At 36.5% G+C, this 21,760-nt stretch overlaps 5 protein-coding genes across 6 annotated transcripts; 3 read left to right on the top strand and 2 right to left on the bottom strand.

Moving 5' to 3' along the window:
- Positions 1 to 302: 302 nt before the first annotated feature.
- Positions 303 to 3,237, bottom strand: NANA (Eukaryotic aspartyl protease family protein). Its single transcript, XM_086229223.1, has 2 exons — positions 2,393 to 3,237; positions 303 to 1,320 (listed from the first exon to the last, which is right to left on the bottom strand). The coding sequence occupies exons 1-2, from the start codon at positions 3,037 to 3,039 to the stop codon at positions 498 to 500; spliced, it is 1,470 nt and encodes a 489-aa protein (XP_086085349.1). The 5' UTR covers positions 3,040 to 3,237; the 3' UTR covers positions 303 to 497.
- Positions 3,238 to 6,070: 2,833 nt separating this feature from the next.
- Positions 6,071 to 7,799, top strand: LOC147297530 (mediator of RNA polymerase II transcription subunit 22a-like). The gene is made up of 3 exons (XM_086245884.1): positions 6,071 to 6,270; positions 6,424 to 6,489; positions 7,186 to 7,799. The coding sequence occupies exons 1-3, from the start codon at positions 6,103 to 6,105 to the stop codon at positions 7,423 to 7,425; spliced, it is 474 nt and encodes a 157-aa protein (XP_086102010.1). The 5' UTR covers positions 6,071 to 6,102; the 3' UTR covers positions 7,426 to 7,799.
- A 325-nt stretch (positions 7,800 to 8,124) lies between these two features.
- On the bottom strand, positions 8,125 to 10,288 carry LOC147297529 (nitrobindin heme-binding domain protein). Its single transcript, XM_086245875.1, has 4 exons — positions 10,050 to 10,288; positions 9,792 to 9,932; positions 9,200 to 9,268; positions 8,125 to 8,474 (listed from the first exon to the last, which is right to left on the bottom strand). The coding sequence occupies exons 1-4, from the start codon at positions 10,200 to 10,202 to the stop codon at positions 8,355 to 8,357; spliced, it is 483 nt and encodes a 160-aa protein (XP_086102001.1). The 5' UTR covers positions 10,203 to 10,288; the 3' UTR covers positions 8,125 to 8,354.
- Positions 10,289 to 11,669: 1,381 nt separating this feature from the next.
- Positions 11,670 to 15,492, top strand: AGC1.7 (AGC kinase 1.7). Its single transcript, XM_086245852.1, has 4 exons — positions 11,670 to 12,112; positions 12,833 to 12,910; positions 13,011 to 13,756; positions 14,342 to 15,492. The coding sequence occupies exons 2-4, from the start codon at positions 12,872 to 12,874 to the stop codon at positions 15,222 to 15,224; spliced, it is 1,668 nt and encodes a 555-aa protein (XP_086101978.1). The 5' UTR covers positions 11,670 to 12,112; positions 12,833 to 12,871; the 3' UTR covers positions 15,225 to 15,492.
- Positions 15,493 to 16,324: 832 nt separating this feature from the next.
- On the top strand, positions 16,325 to 21,526 carry LOC147297527 (isocitrate dehydrogenase [NADP]-like). Of its 2 annotated transcripts, none has more exons than XM_086245861.1 (15): positions 16,325 to 16,514; positions 17,366 to 17,409; positions 17,512 to 17,621; positions 18,050 to 18,087; positions 18,207 to 18,284; positions 18,380 to 18,433; positions 18,509 to 18,610; positions 18,795 to 18,886; positions 19,006 to 19,109; positions 19,363 to 19,431; positions 19,510 to 19,625; positions 19,779 to 19,813; positions 19,904 to 20,046; positions 20,207 to 20,329; positions 21,308 to 21,526. In XM_086245861.1, the coding sequence occupies exons 1-15, from the start codon at positions 16,463 to 16,465 to the stop codon at positions 21,399 to 21,401; spliced, it is 1,254 nt and encodes a 417-aa protein (XP_086101987.1). In that variant the 5' UTR covers positions 16,325 to 16,462; the 3' UTR covers positions 21,402 to 21,526. The 2 variants fall into 2 exon arrangements, with proteins under 2 accessions (XP_086101987.1, XP_086101992.1); XM_086245866.1 differs by lacking the exon at positions 16,325 to 16,514 and adding an exon at positions 17,163 to 17,248.
- The last annotated feature ends 234 nt before the right edge of the window (positions 21,527 to 21,760 follow it).

Here is a 21,760-nt window from a genome sequence, read left to right as displayed (position 1 = left end):
TCCAAATAAATGTCATATTCAAATGGACTCGACAGCTAGATCCATGTATTTAATCTGATGATTCTATTTTCACTCTTCCATACTTGTTCATTCTAGCTTTTTCGAAACAATCATTCGTACTTAGTTCGAACTTTTATCCACTTATCAAATATTTTTATTTAAGTAATTTAAAATATGGGTTGAATTCGGATTGGTCGGTTTGTCTAATTCAATACCCATTTGATATTTTTAGGGTTTTTTTTTTTTTTTAGCATAATAAGAAAGAAAATTAAGAAAAATATAAAGCATGTGAAGCAGTTGGATTGATGCAAGAGTTTCAATATTATATATAATTATGGTCAAGTACAAAACGTTACAAGTTACAACTTACAAGAAGAATTGCAGTATATAAATTTAGTACACAATTATGTATGACAAGTAAGGACAGAAAGGAGAGGAAGAAAAGAATTACAACTTACAAGAAACAACAATATTTCAATTGATCAATATAAACAAAACTAGGTGCATTTGGAAGGAGCAAAACCCAATGTACTTCTCACAAAATCAAATTCCCACAAGTGGTTTTGCTGCATTATGTTGCCAATAATAGTGGGACCAGGCAGACTAGCTGCCACAAATGCAAGGCACTTCTTCTGAAATGCAACATCAATAATATAGCTCTTCACTGGTGGCTCAAATCTAGCTCCATCTGCCAAATGAATTACCAACCTTGGCACCAAAGACTCATCAAATTCTGTGGCATTGAAGCAGAACTCAAATGGGTCCCCATTTGTGGTTATTCTTTCATATTTTGATAAAGCTGTTGTCAGTGCAGCCATCACAGGCTGGTAAGCTGGCAGGGTCAGATATGTGAGGCTTGTGCCTGAATCAACAATGGTTCCACCACCAAGATTTGCATCCCACACTTCACTTGGTATCTTTAACAGTGTGTCCCCAATTGATATGCTCAGTACATTTACACCATAAAGCGAACCAATTGAGCCACCCAAAACCAGCTTGGTATATCTCATTCTGTTCAGCAATGCAGCGTCATTATTGGCACCAAATTTGAGATAATTTGAGACATTCTTGGGACTGGAGTGGTCAACAAGGCAATAAGAGAACTTGCCACCAAAGGTTTGAGCAGCTTTTGATGTAAAGGAGTACTTGCCAAAGCCCAACCCCAATATGCCATCACCTCCTGTGATGCCTCCATTGCCCTGGATGGACCGTGTGCAGCCAATTACCACATTGTACAGCTTTGTTTTCCTACCATTTGTGAGAGCCGCACTTACAGTCTCATTGGCAAAGACCCCCATTGCACCAGACCCTTCTAGGTACCTTCATGAAAATATATAGGATCAGAAAACAAATTAAACTGTTGGCTATTCTTAAATCTGGCTAGAGAGTTGAAACAAGTAATATTACTTTAGCACTGTTAAGACTAAGTTGACTAACTACCATTGGATCTCAAAGCTTATAGCACCTCATGAGCCTGAGAGAAACATATTACAGCCCCACCCTACACCTTACAAACCAACATAAAAGTAGGGAAAGAGATTGGAGGTTTCAAATTCAGAACTTCCTGCAAATGTTGCTTTGATCCCGAATTAAGGATGGACCGAAAATGTATATCAAGCTAACAAGTACAAGTGACAGTTTAGTAGTCTTACTAGGAATGACATTTCTGCCATTGCAGCCACAGACAGATCCTAAGTCCTAACAAGGGCACAAGTTCCTGTGTTTGGTACAAAAATGTGGGTCATGTGACCCTCACCTACTTACAATAACTGCCATTTAAATCTTCTGCTGGATGTAGGTAAAGCAGCGCCCACATCTTCTGCAGTGGGTGATGAATTTGGGATACCCCACATTGCATCTGATTGTGCATTAGACATGTTAATTTAAACAGGCTAATTGTTTGGTTGATTTGTAAAATTTGGACAACCTCAACCTAAATGGTCCATGGACAATAATGGTGTGAGGATGATGATGCTTGCACAAAGAACCTTATAACTCCTCAACAACACATGACCATAGCTTTCCTATGCCAACTTAAGTATTTAGTATTTAACACAACTAAAACCAACTCACTTCAATGAAGCAAGTTGTAACAAAGGACAAGTTCCAACTACTTCTAGTTTGGTTCTTCTCCTCCATTTCCAATCCAAATTACTATCAGCTTACCCTCATTTTCACCAAGTGATTGGATCATAACTCAAGAGATCATATTCACATAATATTTTCCCAATTTGGAATCAGAATTTTGGACCTGACCCTAATGAGATTCTCTCTGCTAGATCCTAGACTGGGAACTGGGTCCTTCAATTTGCCACTTCCCAAAGCAAAACAGAGACCCAATAGGCAGAGTATGACAGTGAGTGAATGGCTTATGTGAAATTGGGAAGTGTACCTGTAATCATAGCTGCAAGGGGTCAATGGGGTGGGGCAGCTTGTGAGAGAGAACAGATTGGCAAACTCAATCTTGCACAACTGAGAAGAGCATGGCACAGTTTTGAAGGTCGAAGACCGATCCGCATGAAACACCCTCTTGTTGTTCAATCTTCCTTTGTGTGTGTCACACTTTCTGCCGCAACCATATCTGCAGTTAATCCATGTCAAGTCACTCCCTGTGTCTGCAATCAACATGAATTTTTGGGCAGGTGTCCCAACTTTTACTTGCACCAGATATTGCCCAAACCCATAGTCCCAACCAGAATTCATTGGCATTGCAATGGAGGGTGTTTCCCAGTCCTTTCGCCTTGTGCCCAGGCCTTGTTGGTGATGATGTTGATGATTATGAAGCCTTTTGTGGGACATCATTCGGTGGCGAACAAGGTCATGTTGGTGAAGCTGTTTGATGAGTTCCAGCTGGGTTTTAGGCCTCTTTGTCATCCCATGCATACCATCATTCCCATTGAATTGGGGTGAGTACCTGTGAATTAGCTCCAACCTCATGGTACCCAAATGCTCTTCAGGAAGTGCATGAACAAACAGAAAACCATGAATGGTTGAAAGCAAGATGATGAAGAGCAATGAATTTGGCCTCAACTTCATCATCAAAGTGAAATTAATGACAACAAGAAGACACAAAAAGGAGAATGTAGAAATGGGTTGATTGAAAACAGGGGAGATAGGGACTCTGGGGTACTGGGTTTTGCAGTTTGGGGTGTACCTTGTGGCAAGTAGAGAACTAAGAAGAGGATGGCGATTGGGGAGGCCCAAAAGGAGAAGGTGGGGTTCCTTTGGGAGCTAACAACAAAGATACTGTGAGGGTGAAACCATAAAGGGAGGCGCCTTTATGTATTGAGTTGGGGATATATAAAGCTTTTGTGCTCCGAACCCAACTTCTCTGATTCATCTTTGTCACTTTTCTCCCTCATAATTATATAGCGAGTATATACGAATATGGTTGATAAGTAATCATGTACTGCCTCTCTATTTATATTAATATATACATGTATTTTAGTCTTGTTCATACTCTCTCTCTCTCTCTCTCTCTCTCTCTCTCTCTCTCTCATGCATGATCATTTGAATTGATTAAAAGTTAATACATATCAAAGCATTGGAAACAGAACAATAATTTCTTAAAATCCAAGTTTATATCACAAGGAAGAATGACAATCATATGCATTAACTCTCTGCCTAAAATGTGTGCTTATATATAATTTAACAACAGAAGAACAATGTTTTTTTGTTAAACAATTTGATATGTTATGTTGTCACACTATGAGTTTGAACCATTGATCAAATGAGTTTCTAAGTGGATAATAAAAATCTTAAACCATTACTCTATAACAGATAATTAGTCATGTGATTAATAAAACACTAATTTAAGGTGGGTATGAGATCGAAATCTTGATGGTTGATCTCCTAAAATTGGGTTTGGAGCTCACGAATAATGTGCTAGCTTGGCCGGACACGGTTTGAATTAATAGATGTTGTGTAACGTGACAATATTAAAATCAAAGACAACAAGACATGGAAGAAGTTCATTCATCACTATGCATTTGCCCATTAACTAACATGCTCTCTATCTGAGCAATACTTGACCTGCTCTGCTCAACGTGGCCAGCTGGCTGAAAGTGAATGTTTGTCAAATTTCAACTTATCAACTTGTACTGGGGATCCATATTCTTTTATACATCCAATATTCTATTTCACTCTATGACCTTGCTTGTGTTATTGGTTATTATCATATACAGAGAATATATAGTCATGTTTAAAAATAAGGCTTAAGTCAAGAAATGTAATGCGGTACAGTTCAACTGATAATGTATTTAAGACTTCATTTCTCCCCACATTGGTCTTAGATTTGACAATTAATTAAGCTGTTCAATCACTAATATCTAATTAATCAATTATATATCCTTGTTACACGGGTAAGAGCTGTGCATGACTAGACTCAGCATACGCGTCTAATTATCTTACTATCAAGTATGAAACTCAGTTTTTCAGCAGCTCAAAATTCTAATCACATTATTGTGGTTCTAATTACTTGACTCTGAAGTAAGAATACATGAACTATCTAGCTAGGTTATTTCTTAGAAATGTAATGGCAAAAAAATTATCAGGGTACATAAGTACTTTACCATCAAAGTTATAAGCTCCACAATTCTAGTTTTGTTTGTTTAGCTGAGGCCTCTTCATTTTGTTCCAAAATAAATATTCTAATGGTTGTATACCCTGGTATTGCGCAATTCATGATCATGTTCAAAAGAAAAGGTCAAAATCTTGATAGTCTATAATAGACAAAGCAATTCTGAGAATGAGCTTATAGCATTAGAGGTTAAAGCCTATGCAAAACATATCTTTGTAGTAGATATTTAAGCCAATCCCACCGATGGAGAAGAATGAGCTGTTCATCATTTAAGATTTGACATCCCATGTACAAACATATAAAACAAAACAAAGATTTGGGTTTTGTGTAGTTCTAAAAGAAATCAACATCAAAGAGTTGAATGGAAAACGAATAAGCAGAATGATGGGTAATCAAATAATAATCACCGTTTGATATAAGTTGCAACTTGCAAGAAGAAATTAAGAGGTTGATATTTCAAAGGTGGGACTTGGAAACAGCTAGCTAGCTAGGCATGTTGAGGGTTAGTAGCAGCAAACCTGCCATGTTACGTGGAGATTTTGACACCTTCCATCCCCATTACTTGTCCTCACATGGAGACTTAAAGCACTTGTCAATTGCTAAAGTGCATGAGATTTGTGGCACTACTAAATTAAGTCGATTAATGCTAAGATGCAACACATACATTTTTTATACTATATTGGTATGATATCTGTAATAGAGGTGAAATGTCATATCAGTGTGATGTGTATCTGTTACTTCTGTTAAATATTTAGTACCAATGTAGTATTACAATGTGATGCAAATAATTTTATTCAATTAAGTTATATTAAAATTACCGAAAGACTTAATAGAAGAGAAAAACACCAAGAATCAGCCATCACGCATGGACGAGCCAATTACAAATGGATTGATCGGGTTTGATATATAGTAGAGCAATAGAGATTAACAGCTAAACACACTGTATTGTTGTATCTTTTCTCATTTTATTATTTATTTTTTAGCATTATAATTTTTTAGATTTATATTCAACTTACTTTTTTTTTGCATCATATTTTTTAGTTATGACTTAGGAGTCATTTTCTCATGAGTACTCGAGACGTCAAGACCTCATTTGAACCCAGATACTATACAATATTACATGATGCTTATCTTATACGAAAATATCTTTATACATGTATAAGATGAACATCATATATCACTTAAATAAGTATCATATATCACCTATGGTATCAAAGTGCAAAGTTCAACCTATCATGTGAGAATTTCTGTTTTAGTTACAAATTAAAAAAGAAAACACATATGGTTGAGCCTATAAGATCAAAGTTCGAATTGAGCCTGAGCCCAGCCCAACCTTATGCTGGTCTCGGGCCCTCCCCTATTAGGCCTAACCAGGCCATACCCGAATATTCAAAGAGCCTAAGCCTAGGTGGGCCAAGAGGCCCAAGACCCATTTTACAACCATAGGCACCGTCAATAATGAGGCTCAGATTTGCTCCTCTACTCTGTGTGTGGGCGGTGAGAGGAAGAAAGGAGAGGGAAGCATGAATAAAGGGGGAGGAGGAGTAGGAGGAGGTGGTGGTGGCGGAAGTGGGCCCACATCGGCGGCGGCGGCGGCGGCAGCTCAGAAGCAGAAGGCGTTGCTGCAGAGAGTGGAAACGGACATCGCCAGCATCGTCGACAACTTCAGCCACCTCGTCAACGTCTCCAGGGTCTGTCTTTCTTTCTTTTACTTGAAAAATACAATATTGGGAATGATTCGAATTGTCTTTGTAATCCAAATTCCAAAGCATTTTACAATTAAAACAAAGTGTATGAATTGATGAGATATTGACAAAAGTGCCAATTTTTATGGTGTTTTGTAGGTGAACGATCCACCTGTTAGAAACTCTCAGGAAGCTTTCATGATGGAGATGCGTGCAGCTAGAATGGTCAGACCACCTATTCCTGCTTCTGCTTCTGCTTCTTTTTGTGTGTTTTTAGAAACTTCACCTTATACAAGTAGTATATGTACTGTGGAACTGTTTACTTCGTTCTCATTCATTTGTATAGAGCATTTACTGCTTCTTCGAAATGTTGTGTTACAAAGATAAACAGAGGTCTCTCTGACATTCTTTGCTTTTGCATTTTTCAAGGAATTGAAGAATCACCTGCTAGTCATTGTCTTTTGAATGCTGTCCATTTTTCATAATTTTAAGAGAACCCCATGTAGCACAAAGTTAACACATTTAGTTGGAAAAGAGTAATTTTTTCTTATGTAACCTTGATACGATTAAAAGGTACATAGCCTGGTAATTGATGGCTCTCAAAGTCTCAATCAACCAATTATTGGTTTCTAATCTATCTAAGTGGTTTCTTATAAATTCTTATAATTTTTTTTTTGAGATTTATTATTAAACCCTAAGATGGAAGAACCCTCGAATTTCTAACAGAAGACTTATACTAAAACCAAATTCAACAAGTTCAAGAAAGGTCATATTTATGGTGACTGTTCGGTTTACTGTTGTATGGCCTCATCAAGTTGACTCTAATGACTGCGAGCTTGTTTTTAAGCTTCTCTTGTCGTTCATATGTTCCCAGTTGCTTACAAGTTCTGGTCATTCGTGTTTGATCTGTCCTGACCACAGGTTCAAGCAGCTGATTCTCTACTTAAGTTGGTGTCCGAATTGAAGCAGACAGCAATCTTTTCAGGATTTGCATCCCTTAATGATCATGTAGAGCAGAGAATGGTCGAGTTTAACCAGCAGGCTGAGAAGACTGACCGCATGTTGGCTAGAATTGGGGAGGAGGCAGCTGCCAGCCTCAAGGAGCTTGAATCCCATTATTATTCTTCTGCACTGAGGACAGGTCAAAACTTGCAACAATGAACTTGACATTAGAGAAGAAACTAGTACGGTGCTTGTTTCTTGAAGTAATACATTTGCTCATGTAAACATAGGCAGAAACATTGTATTGTATTACTTATTTAGTTCTTGTTAACAACTTTGTGACTCTTGTCCTTGGATTAAATTACTTGCTGTGTAGCTCAGTTTAAGTATTTTTTAAAATATTTTAGAGTAAGATGGTGTTGTCAATACATTTTGGAGCAATTGTAGAATTTCAAAACCCTTTGAAGCGTTTATAGCTATTCTGGCAAGGTATAGTTCTTGTAAATAGTTTATAAAGAGAATAGATAAGTGATGAAAGATATGTACAAGGGCTAACTGTTCTGCTCTTATCAATCAAATGTATGGTTTAAGGATGATTTTTGTTAAGTTTGAGAAATGAAAATGAGAATTATCTTATGATCCCATATCATGGCACAGGATTTGGAACTGAGTCTTGGTTTCTGATAGTAACTAATAAACGTGAACCTGTTGCATTCCAGGAACTGATAGGGCCTCAGTCTGGAATGGGCAACAAAGTTGATGCTCAAAATTTGACATGCATAGGCATTTCCACAAACTCAAAATTTGCTTGCCAATTGTTCAGTTCAATCTGATTAAAGGGCAATCTCCAAACGTCACCAAACTTCATAATTGATAATTGCATAAGCATGTTATGGAAACGGATTGCACAAGTATGCATTTCTAATAGTAAACTCAGATTCATTACCCTGTTTGGATTGAAAGAAACAATCAAATTCAATCTGAGGTCAAAACAGAAAGCAAATACAGCATCTCACTATTGAAGAAGTGCATTTTAAAGGAGTTGGCCCATAAATTTGATTGCAATTCTCAAATTAGCAATCCAATAGATCAATCCAAATCGTGTGCAAGGGCTAATTTGGAAACTTCACTTTTTCAACATAATTACTTCAGAGTTTCTTGAGCGAGGCTTTCAGGTGTGGTTGAAGACTGGTGAGATTTGTAGCCATCTGAACCTCATAAGACAGTTCTCCATCAACCAACTTAAAAACTCTGGTTATCTCTCTCACCTACCCCAAAAAACAGAAGAATCATAAATTATTCAGATCATTTTTAGAACAGAAAACAAATTTCTTTACCAAAACCATCAATGTTGCTTTATAATTCATAGATCAACTAAGTACCAGAAGTCAGATATATTCCTAGTAAGTAATTCATATTTCTTGCCAAACTGCAGTCCTTTCCATATATAAGATACTTCCTGAATCTCAAATCCAAAAAGCTGAATAACTATAGTATAGTGGATTTAAACATCAATGAAAAGGACCCCTAGTTTCAATATGGATTTGATAATTGATATCCTGTAACCAAATCCGTAGATATATTTGGGTTTTCTATTTATATATTCTCTTTTTCGGTCTCTTTTATTTTTAGTAAAGGAAACAAAAATAACACCTCTCTTTGAATCCCAATTTTCTCAACATCCTAGTGGCATCCTCATCAGCCATGATTTCAACAGTACAATCACGTCATACTTCTCCAAGAACCTCAACTGTGCCAATACAATTCATATCTTAATACATATAAACTCTAAAGCAGCAATTTCTTACCAGCACAATCTTTCTGGAAAGTATAGTTCTTAATATATATCATTCTATTGCTTCTCGGGAAAGTTTTTTATAGTAGGAAACTAAATAGCATGCTTTTTTTGGGTCAGTTCTGTGACTGTTGTGTTAGGCATAAATCACTGCAAGGGTATTGCATTAATGTATCCTACAATAATCAGCTAAATTACCTTAGTAGCATTGCCCACAAGCTCAGTTTGAAGCTTTATCACTTTCTCTTCTGCGTTGTACGTCCCTTTCTAAAAGAAGCAATGTATAATAATATCAGGACAAATCAAAGAAATTTACATAAGTAAAAGACATGAAAAGTTTGACACAATGCAAGATACACAATTTGATTTCAGAACAATACAGATAGAAGACATGCTTATCAGCTAAACTTGCATTCATTTTTCATAAAACTAGATATGCATATTCCATAATACTGTCCCAAATGATTTTTTTTTTTTTTAAGAAATCAACAAATTCATTTGGGAAGTGCTAGAATAATGCAATAGGAGTAGACAAGGCAATTCATTGTATCTGGGTAATACGCATTATGCAATAAAATATCATGGCCAGAATATTAGTGGATCTGGGTCATCAAAAAACCATTCTTTATTTGATTGGGGTTGTCTAAATGCTAAATACACATCCATTGCCAACTCCTTTCAATACAAGCAAGAAAAATGAATACAAAAACAAAAGGGCGTATCAGATTCGTCAAGATAATTAGCATAAGAGACTAAGCAAGTTTGAGGGAACAATTAGTAATGAGGGCACCTGAACTTCAACAAGACCAGTGCTTTGAGCAATGGCGACCTCAATAGTGCCATCGGGTTTGGGTCGCCAGTAGCCACTCTCAGCGTGCATAGGCTCCCCAGAGTTCAATTTCCAAGTCTTCTGAGTGTAAGCTATGAAGGGCTTCTCTCATTTCACAAATACAATTGGCAACAAATAATCAGACAGAGGCAAAGAAAGTAATCAGAGAGCAAGTTACACACTGGGTCACTGACCCAGTTGCTAAAGAAAGAGGAGTACCTTGCCAGAATGAGAGAAATGGAGTTCTTCGCCATAAGAGAAGGAGTTGATGGTGGGAAAGCCACCTTCCCCTTGGCCTCTCCATGTACCCAGCAGGTACGAGAGTGGCGCTATTGCTGGGTGTACGGACGGTGATGCTGTAGCACCCTCCATGTTCACTCTTCACTTCTTCTCCAGCAGGCTAAGCTAAGCAGACTTTGCAATTCTCGTCTTCTTTTGTCTTCGCTCTGTTTTTGGTTCATTTTCATTCTCATTGGGTTTTTTGCCCAAGAAATTTACTAAGTTCTCCTTCCCAAGCACTATTTTGATTTTTCATTTTATTTGAGTGGGGTATTATTTGATTTTTAATTACTATTTTACCTTCTTACTAAAAATACATTTTCAAGAAAACAAAAAAGGGTTTTCTTTATTTTAAAAACAAATTCAAAAGGGTAGCAGTAGCACCAAGCACAGAAGCACTCCATTTTTTTAGCTAGTTCATTCCTATTTATATTCTTATTTTCCTCTTGTAACTAGTTCATTCTGATTTTAAATACTATATCTTTATTTTTATTCTATCTTTATATTAACTCGTCACATATGCATACATATCATACACAATTCTTATAATTAAAAAAAAATTCAATCTCTCACTTGACATGGTAAATAATGTAAGGCATACGAATGAAGTAAACTTATAGAATTTATCATCGGGCATAATGATGTACAGGTGACCAATACTCAAATTTAACAAAATTTATCGAATATATACTTAAGGCACTATATTGGTTATAATTAAAAAATTAAAAAATTAGGATTAAATACCAAATGTCAATAGTTTTTTAATAAAGCAGCAAGACACTAATTTTTTTTAGTTTAGGTACTAACCTAAAGTAAAACATTTTGGATTAGGTCACAAATCAGTTTGTTATACAGTTGTGACTGTTGAACAGTTACAGTTGTAATTGTCGAACAGTCACAGTTGTGACTATTTAAAATTTATAAAAAATTCAAATTTTTAAGGGTTTCATACTTTTGATTTAGGTTTGGGGATGAAATCTTATAACCCAAAGATTAAATATTAAAGTTTAAGCCTTACAAATATTGAAAAAACAACAAATCAATAAAAAAGTTATGACTGTTAGACAGTCACAGTTCGATATAATCATATTTTTAAAAGTTGGTACATAAACTGAAATTTAGTACCTAAAATGAAATGACATAAATATTTTAGTAGTTGAAATGAAAAAATATTATAATTTGGTACCTAAAGTCAATGAACCTTTAAAAAATAGTATAGTCCATCACTTTATTATTAAATTTTGACGTAGTTTTGGAATACATCTACATATTATTGTTAACTTGATTCTCAGAAAGAAAATAATATTATTGTTGACTCAAATAACTTTGAAAAACATCTTTTGGAGAAAGAATAAATTAAAATCAATATGTGAGGTGGCGTTCTTAGGGAAAAAAAAAAACGAGGTGTCACCCAAGCATTGGGTGGTGAGAGGCCAGCTCATCCGATTGCAAGGATGGAGAGTAGTGGCGAGCACAGAGGATCAGAAGTCAGTCCGACCATGATTTCACAGAGGATTAAGCGCCCAACCATCCATCCTCTCGTAGGCTATGACCGTTTCCCTCCTCCTCTTTCTCTCTCCTTCCTGAAGTTAGCAAAGCACAAACCTGACACACACATACAACAACACACACTCTTCTAAATCTTTATTCTCTTCATTTATAAAATGGAAAATCAAATTATGGGTTTTCCTAATTCTAGTTTTGTTTTGCTCCACAATTTCCTCTCATTTCTTACACCTCCTGATTGTGGGTTTGCGTGGTGGTCTAGTCAAGAACCAGCTCATTCCCATCCCCTCTCTCAATACCCAAATGCCATTTTTCTTGTAACCCATGTTTCTTTCTTTCATTTTCTCTCCATAATTTCAAGAAAGATTTTATCTTCCTTTTGAGTGATGCATGGGAGCCAAACAATTCATGTTCATCCAATAAACTCTCTCACAAACACTTCTTGACAAGGCAAAGATCACGGCTTTATTGCTTTTAATTGCCAAATTGAATTTCTGGTTCGTCCTGCATTCCCTGCAATCTTTTTTCTCAGATGGGTTTCTTTTGTTTTTGCGTTTGCATTGATTTTTGCTTAGTTCACCTATGTCAATATGACTAATTCCATTTTTATTTGTTTATTCATTTGTTTCGTTTGTTTACATATTATCTGTACCTATATATAAAGATATGCATAAATAATTAAGTTGTTATATAGTTTAGCGTGATTCTGTATTCGGATGTCTATGTATCTTAAATTTGACTTTGTTGTCTGTGTGTCTGTCTCTCACGCCATTACGTGCCCACCACATAATGATTTTGAATTTTTGATTATGCTTTGCTTTCATATGGGTATGCGCACAATGCATGTTTTATATCCATAAATAAGTGGATTATTATTCTTGTAACAGAGATTGTTATTCTTCGAATGATGGTTATTAGTTATTGTCAAAGCTACAAACATATACACATGATATGACCATATATAAGGAGTTTAGGATTGTTAATCATTTTGAAGGCTTGGCAATTGGATGTTTAGAGGGTTAAACTTGTGTTCATTACCATAGCAGAATCTACTTGATGATGTTTTAAAGAAAAAAGTATATGTTTTAAAGATGAGTTTAGGCACCACAAACTACTTTTATGTGCTAAACACCACCAATTTATCTAGTTGCTTGAATATAGGTTCATTCAACATTATTTTGTTTTATAAGTAATGTATTTTGTGATGATATGATCAGGAATTTTTTTTTGAGGGGTGTTGTCGTGTTACCCCATTCATGTCTTCAAATCCAGCCAATTTTTCTAACTCATCTGAGGTAGGTGTTCCATAGCTATTCTTGTTCATGCCTTTTTGTTCTTTAAAGGTGTTAATCTCTCTATACTGATGCCTTAGAATTGTTTCTTCCTCGAATTCAGATGAACTACAATTCATCTGAAGAAGCACCATGTGGACCCAAGGAGATGGAATCTCATGCCAAGAGTGGCACCAATTCATCCAATGATAAGGTTTACAACTCCAAAAAGGCGGATAAAGGAGCACAATCTGGTGTCAAACCAACTCATGATTCATCAGGTGGACCTCAAAATGCGGATCTAATTTCCAACCATCGCCCATCTCCAGGTCCATCAGCGCCTGCAAATTCTGAACTACTGATTACTTTAACAGGAATGGCAACAGGAACAGCAAAGACTACCAATTCTTTCCCCAACCATGTTCAAGGGAGTGGGAATACCTCTCGTTCTGATAGCTTAGAGAGCTCCAGTGCACCCCTCAGGCCTCATACTGGTGGTGACGTACGGTGGGAGGCCATTAACATGGTCTCTAAAGGTTCCCCACTTAATCTTAGCCACTTTCGGCTTCTCAAGCGTCTAGGCTATGGAGACATTGGTAGCGTCTATCTTGTTGAACTCAGAGGAACAAACACCTTTTTTGCCATGAAAGTCATGGACAAGGCATCTCTTGCTAGTAGAAACAAGCTATTGCGAGCACAAACAGAAAGAGAGATACTTGGACTACTTGACCACCCATTCTTGCCCACTCTCTATTCTTACTTTGAGACTGATAAGTTCTATTGCTTGGTCATGGAGTACTGTAGTGGAGGTAATTTGCATTCTCTTAGACAGAAGCAACCTAACAAGCATTTTACAGAGGAAGCTTCACGGTTAGTACCTTTCCAGTTCTTCTGATTGCTTAATTTTTAATGTATAATTGATCGTTGGCCTTGCTTAATGTTTAATATGCATTTGAATATTTGATCATTGATATGTATTATTAAATTTCCTTACAAGCATAATCAATGAGATTTGGGTTGGAGTTACTTGTTTGATGGCTTCAATTCACTGCTTGAAGCTGCATAGTTAGTACCTCTCCAGCATTGCATTGCATTGTTAGGGATGTAGATGTCATAACTCATAAGAGGACTTTCTTTTTTACAAAAAAATAAAAAATAAAAAATTGCAAGAGTTACTTCATTGAAGGTTGAATACATAATGGTTCTTGCTGGGTGCAGAACTGCATATGTTATACGCTGACTGATAGACTTCTTATTATCAAAGCATGATGCATACTAATTGTCTATCATCTTAAAGCCCCTACCTTTTCTTGTGCAAATATAGTGAAATCATTTCTTCACTACGTATGATATTTTCTTCTCATTCTCAATCAATTGAATATTAAGTTGAGCTCCTTGTACCAATTTGAGACGTTTAAATGTGCAAGGGGTTTCTCATGCCTTTTCCTTTGGCAGGTTTTATGCATCACAGGTTTTGTTAGCACTTGAGTATCTGCACATGCTAGGAATTGTGTACAGGGATTTAAAACCAGAAAATGTTCTAGTAAGAGATGAGGGTCATATCATGCTCTCGGACTTTGATCTCTCACTTCGTTGTTCAGTCAATCCTACACTAGTCAAGTCTTCATCTGTCCATGTAAGCAATGGTGGTGGCGGTGGTGGTGGTGGTGGTGGTGGGGGCGGGGGCATTTTGGATGATGAGTTAGCTGTGCATGGTTGTATCCAGCCATCCCATTTCTTCCCACGCATATTACCTACCAAGAAAAATCGCAAATCTAAATCAGATTTTGGCCTTTCTGCTAATAACTCCCTCCCTGAGCTGATGGCAGAGCCTACAAATGTGCGGTCTATGTCATTTGTTGGAACGCATGAATATCTAGCCCCAGAGATTATTCGTGGAGAGGGCCATGGTAGTGCAGTGGACTGGTGGACGTTCGGCATCTTCTTATATGAGCTCTTACATGGGACAACCCCCTTCAAGGGTCATGGAAATCGTGCCACACTTTTTAATGTTGTAGGTCAGCCTCTGAGATTCCCAGAAACACCACAAGTGAGTGTTGTCGCACGTAATCTCATACGAGGACTCTTGGTGAAGGAACCACAAAAGAGAATTGCATATAAAAGGGGTGCCACAGAAATAAAACAACACCCATTTTTTGAGGGAGTGAACTGGGCTCTGGTGAGATGTGCCATGCCTCCCCACGTACCTGAACCTGTAGACTATTCACAATATGCTAGCAAGGAGGCAAGCACTGCAGACAAAAAGATGACAGATATTGGAGGTGATAAAAAGAATAGTACTAATGATTCTTCTTATGTAGATTTTGAGTACTTCTAGCACTCCTTTTGGGTGATTATTCGCATCCTCTGGAGGAAGATTACATTGTACAAAGAGCAAAATGTTGCAACCCAGTCAAATATATAACTTATAATGTTCAGGGTTTCAGAAAGCAGGCTTTTGTGGACAGAATATTATTGCTCAAAGTTTTGCGTTTCTGTTTTTGATTCTGAGTATTTCTTTCTATATGTATATAGTTTTGTTATGTACACTTGGTGTGACAGTATAGTCAAATGACCCTAATTGAGATTAAATATTGATTCAACTAGTTCCAAATTTTGTGTTAATGATATAAACTCCTCAAGAGAACAGTATGTTCTGACATGTGAAGAATCTCCAGAAAAAAGAGTCGAGCTCTGCATCAGGGGCGTTGTGGATTCCATGAAACTTTTTCCTCAATCAGATGCAAAGTTAATGAGAAGAATTATAATTGTGACTGTTGTACACTGTTTTGTTGGGTGTTAATTTGTTTAGATGCTATTAGCATCATGTATCCAGGCAAATTGGTGCTATTCTCTAGCCATTGACTTGTTTAGACACTTCTTTACACTTCATAAAGAAGCCTACGCCATTAGGCGGCTTTGGGGCAAATTGTCACATTAGCAGTGCAATTTTCAACACTATTCAATTTCAACCCCATCTCCAAATGACTGTTACATAACATGAATTTATAAATGGCACCACTAAAAATATTGAGTTAGGATCAAACATAAATACCTCGATTTTAACATGACAAATATGAGAGATTTTTTTGTGTAATCGATACTCAATCATGACAAACTCAAATATGGCACAACTCAACTTTTTTTTTTTTTTTTTGTGGTGAACTGGCACAACTCAACTTTGATTGTCATGACTCATGAGTGCAAGATATACAGATACAACTTTGGACCAAACTAATTCACATGCTGACAACACAGTAAAGCATATATTTAGCAAGACAACATTAACAACAGCAGCTGATTCACTTTCAACTTGGACTAGAATACGAAGCATTTCCCTTTGAATGCCGGTCACCACCCCCACAGTTCCACACCAAGTTTTGTCATCACTCGTCCTCTGATATTCTCTCTCAATTCTCAAGCCCAGAGAGAAAAGCAAGAGACAGTTCTATCATAAATGGCCTTCCAATTTTCACAAATAAACAGAAATATATACCTTCTCTGATTCTCTCTCGGCAAAGCCCAAGTTTTTGCGAAGCACAAACAACCTTCACCTCTTTTGCTTTCGGCGGAGCAATGGAGCCATTCGATAAGATAAAGGTGACCAACCCAATTGTCGAAATGGATGGTATGCCTTCTCTACTCTTTGTTTTTAGTCTCAGTATCATTATTAGACAAATTCGGCCATTGTTTCTTGTGGACTGTTGTTTAAATTGCTCTGCTGCTTTGGAAGCTGTCTATAGTCCTGGAAATTTTGATTCATAAACATTAAAGGATCAAAGCACCATATTTGGATTTGATTCAATGGATCATTCCATAAGCCAAGTTTTAGAGACAACCCAGCAATTATGTTCCATATAAATCTTATTAATATGTGTAAGAACTGAAAGAGGACCCCTCATCAGACTACCATGTGAATTAAATTATATTGGACCCCAATTGATTAGGTTAAACCCATTGATGTGACCAAAGATGAGGTGTTATTATACATGCAATTTGAGGCCTTCCAGTGTTACCCACCAATACTATGATGTTCCTAAGTTGAGCATTTTCACTTAAGTTCAAATGAATAAAATTCTAATTTGTTCATTTTAACCAAAATGCATGACCACTACATGATGAGGATTTAGATGCAACATCTAGAATTGAGATGCACTTAATTTCATGGGTTGTATGTTGTATTCCTGTAACTTGGAGATGCCCATCACAGTGTTTGTAATTTCTAGTAATTTGAGATTTTTTTAACACAAGTATCTTCTAAAAAGATTATTTTATCTTACGGGATTTGGAGTTGTCTACTCCATCAAAAAGATTGCAACGAACATTGCCTTGGGGTTGAGCTCTTGAAACTTTGTGTTTTGGGTATGCAGTTCTTGTCTTCTATCTAGTTGTCCATATATTCTAGTTGAGAACTGATACAGATTTATTCAAAACCTTGTTATCTCTGTTTAGCTATAATGCATTATTTTCATGATGCAGGGGATGAAATGACTCGAGTTTTTTGGAAATGGATAAAGGATAAGGTAATAATGTAATTATGGCATCGCTATGATTTCATGTTCTATTCTTAAAAAAATAATTATGTAATGATCCATTAATCTGCAACCTGTTTTCATCTTCTACAGCTTATTTTTCCCTTTCTCGAGTTGGATATCAAGTACTTTGACCTTGGCCTCCCCAATCGTGATGCCACCAATGATAGAGTCACAATTGAAAGTGCTGAAGCTACTCTCAAGTATGCCCTGTCATTCTCCCTTCTTGGTTCCTTTGCTAGATTGAAATACTCTTGAAGAATGCTACTGTTTCATCTTTATTTTAATTTTAATCGCTTTCTCATTTCAATTGATTTGGTCTGCTTATCTTTTCACCATAACAAATCACTCAAGAACATTATACCAAAAATTGGCTTCTATCTTTTTTTTTATTTATAAATATTGCCTGTACGAATTATGTATTGGTAGTTATCATAGTTATAGAAGCAAGTTGGTATTGTTTGGATAGATCATAGGTGTAAACTGGATCAAGTTAGCACAAGTACAACTCATTTCTATGGGCTCAGCATGACATGACACAGTTTATGATGTTCCATACTTCATACTTGGCATGACATGATGCCCTTTATGTTCTTTGTATAATTTATTTTTTAATTTCTTCTTCTTGTAGGTACAATGTAGCAATAAAGTGTGCAACTATAACTCCAGGTACGATTTTTTTTTTTTTAATGGGAACTGTAATGGATGGACTATGGCCTTTTTCTCTACCATTATTGGGCTAAATGACTATTGTGATTATCTGAATTATTTTATTTGGATTTTAATAGATGAAGCTCGTGTTAAGGAGTTTAACTTGAAACAGATGTGGAGGAGTCCAAATGGGACAATACGGAACATTTTAAATGGTAAATAAACTTTTCCTCTAATATTTAACTTTTACCATTATTTGTTGTATGTTTGATGAATTGTAAGTAGCCAATGTGTTTTCTGTGTTCTGCAGGTACTGTTTTTAGAGAACCAATTATCTGCAGAAATGTTCCCCGCCTTGTTCCAGGTTTGCTATAACATTTTTCATCTAAGTATGACTTTGTAATAAAGCAGATCACCAATGAATTAGTGTTCTTTCCAGGTTGGACAAAGCCAATATGCATTGGGAGGCATGCTTTTGGTGATCAGTACCGAGCAACAGACACGATCATAGAAGGATCTGGAAAACTTAAATTGATTTTTGGTAACATCCTTTTCTCAGTAGACTGATCGAAATTTCTGAGTTTCACCTTTGTCAGGAACTTGCTGTGTGTGTATCAAGTGCAATGACATAATTTACATACACGCACATTATACATTTTGAATTTTCTTTGTATCAATACTTTAGTACATTATTATCTCATCAAGTGCAATGACATAATTCGCAGTACCAGATGGGCCCAATGAGAAAAAAGAGTTCGAGGTTTTCAACTTTACTGGTGCTGGAGGCATAGCATTGGCCATGTATAACACTGACGAGGTTCAAACTTGACCATTTTTAAGAATATATATATATATATTTTAACTTAGTTTCTGGTATGAATGAGTTGCTAGAAGCTTTTAACAGTTATCGTTTTATGTGTTAAATTGTGAGAGCAGTCTATCCGTTCTTTTGCTGAGGCTTCCATGACTACTGCCTACCAGAAAAAGTGGCCACTTTATCTTAGCACTAAAAATACCATTCTGAAGAAATATGATGGAAGGTAAGCTGTCACCATGTTGCCTTTCTGCTTTTAGTGTGTAATTTCCTCTTCTTTCCAATTTCCAAGTTTTCATCATTGGAAAAATAAACCTTTAAAGCCCCTCATGTACCTTAGCATGTTTCTGTGTGTGCCCATGGGAGATGATGTGTGGGGTTCATAAAATACTCATGCTACATTATGCGTCAGTATGATGTTGCACCACATGACTTTTGTTCTTTTTATTGTCATTTTCTTACACTTGAATTTAGTGCAGATTCATGGACATCTTCCAGGAAGTTTATGAAGCTCATTGGAGATCCCGATTTGAGGCTGCAGGGATTTGGTAAGATATCTTGCCAAGCATGCTTATTAGTTGTGCAGTTTCCGTAATTTTCCTTTTATTAATATTACGATTTTGTAGGTATGAACACCGTCTTATCGATGATATGGTTGCATATGCTCTTAAAAGTGAAGGAGGTTATGTATGGGCATGCAAGAATTATGATGGGGATGTGCAAAGTGACTTTTTAGCCCAAGGTCTGTATTTATTTGGGCTAAAAACCTGTGAATTAAGTATTTGAATATTCTTTTAACTTTTGGTGCTGCTTTTGTCGAATGGAAAGGTGCTTGTTCTGGGACAGTCCTAGCCAATGCGTTTGCTACCTTGTTTGACTTTGAACTTTGATGCAGGTTTCGGGTCTCTGGGGCTGATGACATCTATACTGGTATTTTGTGGTGTTCATTTTGTCTTATTACACTTTGTTTGGCTATTCATGTATGACTTTAGATATATGTTAAGTTGGATTGGGTTCCAGGTGTGCCCAGATGGAAAGACCATCGAAGCTGAAGCAGCCCATGGCACAGTTACCCGTCATTACCGGGTTCACCAAAAAGGAGGTGAAACCAGCACAAACAGCATAGCTTTGATCTTTGCTTGGTCACGAGGTCTTGCACACAGGTATTAGATCAGTATGGCTTGGGTCTGGTAGACGAGTGCTCATACCTCTCTTTAATGTGGGAAGGTGTGGGGGTTTAAAACTTTAATTGTTTTAATTTGTGTCTTTATTTATAAATCATTTGAAACATCAGATGAGAGTTTGAGAAATCTGTGTTATTAGGGCAAAGTTGGATGGCAATGGCAGACTCTTGGATTTTACAAAGAAACTTGAAGCAGCCTGTATTGGAACTGTCGAATCTGGGAAGATGACCAAGGATCTTGCACTCCTTATCCATGGGCCTAAGTAAGTGCTGTCAAAAGTCATACTTCATGTAAAAGTTTTAAGGGTGCCGCTATTCGGACCCAACTTTTTTATCTGTAGCCCCAACACACTCTTTACACCTACCTTCAATTTAAAAAGTTTAAAAACTTATTAGTACACCCAACATTTTTGTCAAAAATACCCTTACCAAAACCCAACAAACAAACCTAACCTATTCATGCTCCTTATACCCATCACCACCACCCAACACCCAACGTCAATACCTCACCACCCATTGCCCTTTACATCAAAATATTTATTTTTGGACTGCAATAATTTGAATTCTAGTTGTTTAATGTTGAACTTGAACACAAAAGGGAGAGTCTTGAAAAAAAAAAATTTGGATTTTGTTCGGCACTGGTTAACCGAATAAATATAAGGATGTTCGGCGGAAAACAACCGAACGGGTAGAAGGATGTTCGGTTGGCAACCATCGAACACCTTTTTTTTTTTTTAATTTTTTAGACGTGTTCGGTAGTCTATGGCCGAACGAACAACACTATGTTCGGTGCTTTATTGCCGAATGACTCATAACATGTTCGGCTCTAGTGTGCCAAACATGTTGCGATTTCAGTTTTTGAAAATAAGCATTTAGTCTATTAAAACTTAAAGGAATGATGAAAATACTTCATTTAAAACTCTCAAACCACAATTTAATCATCCATTCGTTAATATTAAACTTGTTTGCATCAATATGGAGAGTGTTATAGAGTGTTTAGGGTTTTGATAGAGAGTTGAGTGGCGATGTGAGTGGAGAATTATTGTTGGGTATAGGTTCAAGTTAATTTAATTAAATTTTGAAGTCCTTGAAGGCCAATTTACATTAGGGTATAATTGAAAATTATATTTTTATTGAAGTGTTGGGGATAGAAATAAAAAGGTTGGGACCAAATAGCGGCACCCAAGTTTTAATTGTGCTTTTTTCTTTTTGTATGATAAAAAGTTTCATGTTTTGTGCAGGGTCACAAGGTCCAAGTATCTGAATACTGAAGAATTTATTGATGCTGTGGCTGAGGAGCTGAGAGTAAGATTGTTTAGCAGAGCCAAGTTGTAAACTCGTGGTCGCAATTCACATGTTTTTGGCATGTTTAACTCACATTGTTATCAGACCAAAAAAAAAAAATCACATTGTTATACCGTCCAAATAAATAAATAAATGAACTCATATTTCCAATGTCATGATCACATATTCACATTGGTTGACCCTTTTTTCCCATTTATTTCCTCTCTCAATTGTACAATTCACCGACTTCACTTGTTTGTGTTATGATAAGAAGTTTGAGGCATTTTAGAATACCATTTACTTGGCTCTACTCGAGGCATTTTAGAATACCACATTTACTTTGCTCTACCCATTGAAGACACATTCTGCTATACAGAAATCTGGTAGCTTTTCCTTGACTGGAATCCAGA

Source organism: Dryas octopetala, chromosome 1 (genome assembly GCF_963921425.1).
Source record: "Dryas octopetala chromosome 1, drDryOcto1.1, whole genome shotgun sequence".
NCBI classification, from domain to species: Eukaryota; Viridiplantae; Streptophyta; class Magnoliopsida; order Rosales; family Rosaceae; genus Dryas; species Dryas octopetala.
The sequence above is the reverse complement of the archived record's forward strand: the minus strand, read 5'-3'. Positions and strand labels throughout refer to the sequence as shown.

Excerpts from the sequence above, each read along its gene's own strand:
- AGC1.7 (XM_086245852.1), top strand. The coding sequence starts at position 12,872 with ATGTCTTCAAATCCAGCCAATTTTTCTAACTCATCTGAG. Across the intron at positions 12,911-13,010 it reads ATTTTTCTAACTCATCTGAG|ATGAACTACAATTCATCTGA; the intron begins GTAGGTGTTCCA and ends CCTCGAATTCAG. Across the intron at positions 13,757-14,341 it reads TTTACAGAGGAAGCTTCACG|GTTTTATGCATCACAGGTTT; the intron begins GTTAGTACCTTT and ends TTCCTTTGGCAG.
- LOC147297530 (XM_086245884.1), top strand. The coding sequence starts at position 6,103 with ATGAATAAAGGGGGAGGAGGAGTAGGAGGAGGTGGTGGTGGCGGAAGT. Across the intron at positions 6,271-6,423 it reads ACCTCGTCAACGTCTCCAGG|GTGAACGATCCACCTGTTAG; the intron begins GTCTGTCTTTCT and ends GGTGTTTTGTAG. Across the intron at positions 6,490-7,185 it reads AGATGCGTGCAGCTAGAATG|GTTCAAGCAGCTGATTCTCT; the intron begins GTCAGACCACCT and ends TCCTGACCACAG.
- NANA (XM_086229223.1), bottom strand. The coding sequence starts at position 3,039 with ATGATGAAGTTGAGGCCAAATTCATTGCTCTTCATCATCTTGCTTTCA. Across the intron at positions 1,321-2,392 it reads CCTTGCAGCTATGATTACAG|GTACCTAGAAGGGTCTGGTG; the intron begins GTACACTTCCCA and ends ATTTTCATGAAG.
- LOC147297529 (XM_086245875.1), bottom strand. The coding sequence starts at position 10,202 with ATGGAGGGTGCTACAGCATCACCGTCCGTACACCCAGCAATAGCGCCA. Across the intron at positions 9,933-10,049 it reads ATTTCTCTCATTCTGGCAAG|CCCTTCATAGCTTACACTCA; the intron begins GTACTCCTCTTT and ends AAATGAGAGAAG. Across the intron at positions 8,475-9,199 it reads TTGTGGGCAATGCTACTAAG|GTGAGAGAGATAACCAGAGT; the intron begins GTAATTTAGCTG and ends TTTTTGGGGTAG.
- LOC147297527 (XM_086245861.1), top strand. The coding sequence starts at position 16,463 with ATGGAGCCATTCGATAAGATAAAGGTGACCAACCCAATTGTCGAAATG. Across the intron at positions 18,887-19,005 it reads CCATGTATAACACTGACGAG|TCTATCCGTTCTTTTGCTGA; the intron begins GTTCAAACTTGA and ends TTGTGAGAGCAG. Across the intron at positions 19,110-19,362 it reads CTGAAGAAATATGATGGAAG|ATTCATGGACATCTTCCAGG; the intron begins GTAAGCTGTCAC and ends AATTTAGTGCAG.